Source organism: Miscanthus floridulus, chromosome 18 (genome assembly GCF_019320115.1).
Source record: "Miscanthus floridulus cultivar M001 chromosome 18, ASM1932011v1, whole genome shotgun sequence".
Lineage (NCBI taxonomy): Eukaryota > Viridiplantae > Streptophyta > Magnoliopsida > Poales > Poaceae > Miscanthus > Miscanthus floridulus.
In genome coordinates, this window is record NC_089597.1 from 118995773 (window position 1) to 119003117 (window position 7345).

General features: G+C 47.3%; 1 protein-coding gene across 1 annotated transcript; it reads right to left on the reverse strand.

Annotated features, from left to right (window-relative positions):
* Positions 1-4107: 4107 nt before the first annotated feature.
* LOC136521546 (cysteine endopeptidase RepA-like) lies at positions 4108-5214 on the reverse strand. The gene has a single exon (XM_066515293.1). The coding sequence runs from the start codon at positions 5212-5214 to the stop codon at positions 4108-4110; it is 1107 nt and encodes a 368-aa protein (XP_066371390.1).
* Between the last annotated feature and the right edge of the window lie 2131 nt (positions 5215-7345).

Here is a 7345-nt window from a genome sequence, read left to right on the forward strand (position 1 = left end):
ATCGACACGGATGAGGAGTGGTTGGCTTCTCTAATTTTCTTCTCTTTTTGGTGCTTAAAGCCAATGGGGGAGAAATTAGAGGAGTCAATTCTTTTCGCCGCCATGTTGGTCACGCTATAGCAGGAGCTTCATGTCATATTCATTGAGTGTAGCTTGTTAGGTGTGAGTTTGAGGGTCGCTCAAAACTCTATTTTATTGTAATAATGCTACCTATGTACTCTATTTGTATCGGATATGGACATGTATCGTTGTGTGGTGTAACTTATCATTTACCTATGCTAGTTTGTTGATCTTTTTATATATTATTATTTGTTCTGTGGTGCTTGGCTTAACCTGTGTTGTTGCAGCCAGTGTGGCAGTGCCACACTTTTTGTCCGACAGTGACGCTCTGTGGTAGAAGAGTGACAGTGCTGCATCTTGTTGCATCAGAAATTCCATGAGTGCATGAACTATCATTTGCCTCATGATTATATACCTAACACAGTGTGTAGCACCCCACAGGAGCTTGGATATAGGGGAGCCCCATCACATTCACTAAAAGTGTGAACCTTGGCCTCTTATGCCAATTTGAGAATTCAGCTCTCCATTCACACATTTAGGGGCAGGCTCTACACCCATGGCTCGACAAAATCTCAGCTATAGTTCATATCTTTTGTAAGCTCTAATTGGGTTGTCATCAATCACAAAAAAATAGAGAGATTGGAAGTGCAATCAATCCCTAATTGTGGGTTTTTTGTGATAACGACCACGCAATTAGAGAACTAATGAGATCTATCGAGATGACAAACAGGAGAATCATAAGAGAGGATGTTGTACATAACGGAGGAGCCCCCAATTACAAAAGATGATGGCATCAAGCTCAAAAGGAGGTTTATTTCATTTTATATTTTGAATTTGAGTATAGAAAAAGCCATACTATAAAGGGGAACATAATGCTTAAGTCAACATATGCAACAAAGCGCTTAATCTTACATAAAAGCATCCTCAAAGGTCAGCCATGATAGCCAGCTTAACTCCCTTCTATCCCTTGCTGTCTGGCTTGGTGCGGCAGTGCCGCACCGGAGGCGCGGCTATGCCGCATAGCGGTACTACCGTAGATAAGTCGTGGTACTACCACGGCTTATCTGCCTGTTGGGATCAGGGGATGTATTTATATCTCTCTCTTTCCCTTACAACGGTCTTCTTCCATGCCTAGCTCATTCAGACCGATAGGAACAGACTTGTGCTCACTCTCTCTCTTCTCTATTGGTGACCTTGAGCTCCCAAGCTTCCCCCTTTGATTTTCCCATCAATCCTTGAGAGAAAAAGATCCCAAACTTGATTAGAGAGCAGATCCACTTATTCCCCAACTCTAAAGAGCACTTGGTTCACGTTTTAGTCGGCAGTTGTGTTTGTTACTCTTGGAACTTGGCTCCTAGCCGGCTAGAGCGTCACCCGTGGAGCTTGCCAACTTGTGTGGCAGCCCCGGAAGGTTTGTGACCATCTCTTGAAGCTAGTAAACTCACCCCTCATCTCAAGAGTTAAGTCTCTTGACTTGAGAATGAGAAAGGGTTGCAAAGCCCTAAGCCTTGGTGGCTAACCTCAACAAGGTGAACTTAGGCAAGCCTTAGTGGTGAGCTGAACCACGGGATAAATCTTCGTGTCACCATGTGTTTGATTTACTTCACTTGTATTTCATATTGTGTTGAGGTGATTTCTAGGGTTTGTGGCCGATCTACTTGTGGGTGATATTACTATCACTTCTAGCTGTCGATCTGTGATCTTCATACCTGCAGGAAGCTCAGTAATTTCTCCAATCTAAGTTTTCATACATAGTTTTTGAGTTGTGCTTCGAAGTTGTCTGCAGGTGCGGCAGTGCTGTTGTTCTAGCCCGGCAGTGTCGTGGGCTCAGAGCGGCAGTGCCGCGGGTCGAATTTGATAATTGTACAAGTTTTGTTTTAACAGGACTATTTACCCCCTCTAGGCTAACCAGAGATCCTACAGTGGATGCGCGACACGAGGCGCAAGGGTAGGCACATCCGTCTCATCCTTTGGCATGAGGCATGAGGCGTGAGACGCGAGGTCAGGCATGTCCATCCTATCTTTTAGCGTGAGGCACGAGACGTGGGGTGCGCAACGCGAGGCGCGAGGGTAGGCGCCTCCGTCATGTTCAAAAATGACAGACGTCCCGAGGATATCATTATCAATAAAATTATGATGTATAAACGCAGGTTCATATAAGATACTATATGCGCCATTGTTTACTATATATATATATATATATATATATATATATATATATATATATCATTACTAGATAGATATATGTGTGTTGCACAAAAACATAATAATCATATAGTACTTAAGTATGAGCGTTATGATGTATAAATGCAGGTTCATATAAGGTACTATATACATCATTGTTTACTATGAATATATTTTTTTTATTACTAGATGCATGCCCGTGCGTTGTACGGAAATATAACAATGATATAGTATAAGCATGTGTTGTATTTTTTTAAAAAAATAGTATGAACGTGTTAAAAAATACAATTCTTTAACGTGATTTTCGGAACATTAATCTTCTTTTCATTTGCACGCGTTGACACAACGACGTTGAAATCGGACGCGGAAAGAGTTCGTGTCGGATCGAGTCTTCATGGGAAGGAGATCGCGAAGTCAGATCTGGACTTCCTATCCGTTAAATATTCTACCAGGCGATCCTGGTACGTGTGCCATGTAGCCCGCAGCCCGTTGGTCCAGCCTGAAGCCCGCTTTTTTGGCCCGGCCCAAACCTGGCCCAGCCCGGTGGCCTGCGGGCCCGTGCCAGCCCGGCCCGGTGGAGCAGGCCATGTCTGGCCCACTCCCTAGGCACGTCGGGCGGCCCGGCCCGGCCCGCTATTCAACAGGATGCCCGTTAGCGGCCCGCCTCCCCACTTGGCCTCCCTGTCCTAACAGGCTAACCCTAGAAGCATTCCCCTGGCGCCACACTCACACTCGCCTCTCTATCTCTCCTCTCGCAAGTCGCTACCGCCGCTTCCACTCCTCCGCCTCCGCACCGCATTCAGCTCCTCCCACGTGCCGTGGCTCCAGCCCCGCCGCCTCCTCGCTGCCCTCCTCCTCCACGCCCCAGAACCGATGGCCCTGCTCCGTCCCCCGTGCGGTCGCTCTTAGCTCCTCCCTCTCGGATCTCGCAGTCGCGCTCGCGAAGTCACGAACCTTCTGCAACTCCTCCATGGCGGCGTCAAGCAGCGGCGGCCAGCTTCGAGTGCAGCAGCGTCGAGCGCCTCCTCCACGCCCCAACCCCCGCGCGGCCTCGTCCTGTTGCGGCCTGTCGGGTGCGAGCGCGCCGTCGGCCACCGCCGGGCGGCTCGCGCAGCTGCCCCTGCCTTCCCTTCCACACCTCTCTCAGTGGGCCTTGGACTGGCACGGCCCGTTAGCCGTGGCGTGCTTTTTGGGTCAGCCTGGCACGAGAAACGGCCCGACAGACCGTGCCTGGGCCGAAAGCCAGGCCCGTGGCCCTAAGAGGCACGTCCCGGGAGGCCCGGCGTGCCGTGCCGGCCTGACCCCTATCGGGCCGTGCTTTCATGGGCCCGTGCCGTGCCGGGCCGGGCCGGCACGTTGGCCATCTATAGGTACGTGTGTGGGGAGAGCAAAGCGGATTATTCCTGGCATATGGTCGGACACGGTCACACGGAGTCACGGACTCAGTGCGCCGTAGGCTTCCGAACGGGTGTATCTGGAACTCATCCGTATGGGTAGCTAGGGCCGGACTTATTAGCCCGATCGAAGGCTCGTAATCCGGCCGTATCCACTTACGTGTCTTGTTATACTTGGACGCTATATATGGATCCGTGTGTATATCTATCTATCCGTCCCAATCTAGGCTTGCCCCAACGAGTAACTAATAGTCCTACTCATCCTAACATGTCTCTAATCTATGTTGAAGGGGAACTGAAGTGGAGTCGGATGTGATTTGGTATCACCGGTAGATAATTGCTTTAGAGTTTTTTTAGGTGTAGATAGATTATGGAACGGGTCACTTGTATCATCCGATAACGAAACTTTTTATTCCCAACGAACAAACCGGAACAGCTACTGAAATGAAATGGGTATCGGCAAGTTTGCCTAACGCTTCACAGGGTACGACGATTCTGTGAGGATGCCGCAGACCCCCTGCCTGACGGGCGCGTTGCGGCTGATGCGGACGTACCCGCCCTCGCCCCACCCGGGACCCCACGAATTCTTGACGATCCAGAACGGGCCGCCGGCGTCGGCGCCGTACCCCACCGCCGTCGCCGCGTGACCCAGCCTGCCCCCGCAGTTCCCACTGAAGACGCCCCCACGGTAGTGGCGGAACTCCCACGCGTCGGCCTCGATCGCCACGGCCACAGGCTGCGCCGCGACCGCGGACATGAGCGCGTTCGCGTCGAACGGCTGCACTTTCCGGTACCCGTCGATGGTCACCGGCGGGGCCGTGGCGTGCCGGCACCGGCCCTGCCTGCCCATGTACTGGTACGCGCCCTCCGGCACGATGCCGCGGTTGCCCACGATGAAGTTGAACGCCGTGGTCATCAAGCCGCCGTTGCAGCCGTGGTCCGCCCTGTCGCAGTCCACCAGCTGCTGCTCCGACAGCGGCACCAGGCTCCTCGTCCGGATGGCGTTGCTGCCCTCCACCGCCGCGACCGCCGAGAACGCCCAGCAGCTCCCGCAGCCTAGCCCCTGATCCTTCACGCGCGTCACCGCCCTCCCGCGCCAGTCCACTGCCGGCGGGGCGCCGAGCGCGGCGGTGGCGCCGCCGCCGCCGTGCGTGAGGTTGAACGACGCGTCGTCCTCCTGCTGGTGGAGCTCCTCGTTCTCGCCATCGGCGGACATGCGCTGGACCACCGGGGCAGTCAAGCAACGTCCGTACGGGGAGAGGCTGAACTCCTCGTCGGTCATGTCGCTAAAGCGATTGAGGCCCAGCGTGTACGTCGCGTTGCCTTGGTGGTTGTGCTCGTAGATGCGGCGCGCGTTCTCCTTGAACAGGTCGAACCGCCGGGTCTTCTCGCCGACGTCGCGCGCCATGTCGTAGTGCGCGCACCAGCGCTCGTACAGTGCCCTCAGGGACGCCTCCGACGCCAGGTCGTGCTCGGTGTAGTCGATGGAGCTTGCCGCTGGCGCAGCGGACAGCGCCATGGCCACGACGAGTAGCGCCGCCGCCATGGTCGTTGCCACCTCAGCAGCTCCCACCATTGTAGCTTCAAGTGATGTCGTAGTGTTAGCAACGGAACTGGATGCTGATTATGGGAAGCGTGCAAAGATTAGGCAGCAAGAACTATTGGTAGAAGATATTGATTAAGCTATAGGTTTAACTTGTTCATACAACATCATATGCCTCTGTTCTTATTTTATACTACTCCACCATCAAGCAATATGGGATAGAAGCAGGATCCATAAGATTTTCTTTTATGAAGTAAATCTATGTATTTATTATTGTAATCATGCATGCATCTCACTAACTATCATAGATTTTTTTTACATAATTATCATATATTTTGAAGATATGGAGTAGAGCAATTCTATAGCCACAAACACCAAGAACAATAATGATAATGATGGCATGGTACTTCCCTTTAAAAACTAGCATGAAAAAACACTGTTCACGCTCTCACAAATTCCTCCAGATTTCTCCAAATTCCTCCCAGCGAACAGGGCCTTATGAAGAAGCCACTTCATTAATCACTTCAATTAATATTCATTTGACCCATGGGTTACATCTAGAGATGGAACCGATGTTTAAACATATCCAATATTCGTATTTGTTTTAGTCTCAGTATGGATATCCATATTCATATTAATTTTATTATGGAGCAGAGGAGTTCTATATTAATTTTATTATGGAGCAGATGAATTCTAGTCTAACAACAACAATAATGATAATGATAGCACAATACTCGTCTTCTAAAATTTATCATGAATCCTGAAAAAAAATCATTTCATTAATCAATTCAATTAATACTCAGGTCCAGTTTAGATCCGAAAAAATTGGCAAAATGAGCACTATAGCGTTTTCGTTGTTATTTAGCAATTAGTGTCCAATCATAGTCTAATTAGGCTTAAAAGATTTATCTCGTGGATTTCGTCTAAACTGTGTAATTAGTTTTATTTTTTATTTATATTTAATACTTCATGCATGCGTCCAAAGATTCGATGTGACGGGGAATCTTGAAAATTTTGGCATTTTGGGTGGTAACTAAACAGGGCCTCATTTGACTCATGGGTTAGATGTTCAAAATCTAGATCTAACCCATGAGTCAAATGAATATTGGTTGAACTGATTAATGAAGTGGCTTCTTCAGAGTCACGCTAAATTTTAAAAGAGGAGTATCGTACTATCCTTATCATTATTGTTGTAGGTGTTGATGTTTTACTGGAATTTCTCTAGTCCATATTAAAGTTGATACGAATACAAATATCCATATTGATGCTAAAACATATACGAATATCAGATTTTTCAGACGTTTAGACATCTGGATGCATCCCTAAAAGAAGCCACTTCATTAACCAATTCAATTAATATTCATTTGACTTATGGTTAGGCCTATGGATGGATCCGGCTGTCGAAATATATGAAAGATCTGATATTCATATCTGTTTTAGTGTCAACATGGATATCTGTATGACTGTATCCATATGAATTTTAATATGGACCTGAGGAATTCTAGTAAAACAACACCAACAACAATAATGATAATGATGTCGCAATACTCTTTTCAAATTTAGCATGAATTTTAAAGAAAGCCATTTCATTAATCAATTCAATAAATATTCATTTGACTCATTGGTTAGATCTAGGGATATATCTGGATGTCTAAACATCTACAACGTCATATATTCGTATTTGTTTTAGCGTCAATATGGATATTCTTATTCGTATAAATATGAATATGGACCCGAGGAATTCTAGTACACCATCAATATTTTAATTTAACAATGATTCATGTTTGTAATTAGAAATATAAATAAACAACTTACTTTATACTTATTGATTTACTTTGTATAACCACTTAATACATAGATTTGAAGAACATTTTAGTTTACTTTTAATAATTAACTAACAAATATGTTTTGGGTTGCTACAGTCAAATATCTGTTTAGAGGTTACCTAGGGTGCCGGGTGCCACCACACGCTTTGTCTATCTCCCGTATATATATCCCACCTCTCCATCTTTGCACCATCTCCCTCATTGTTGACTCCTTCGGCTCCACTCGTCTTAGGTCCAAAAAAAAAGGCAACGAGAAAAACATGTGAATTGACGTAATAAAAACTAAAACATGAGACACGTGTATGCATTTTAAATCATATATAAAAATTTTGTGTTCT

Excerpts from the sequence above, each read along its gene's own strand:
- LOC136521546 (XM_066515293.1), bottom strand. The coding sequence starts at position 5,214 with ATGGTGGGAGCTGCTGAGGTGGCAACGACCATGGCGGCGGCGCTACTC.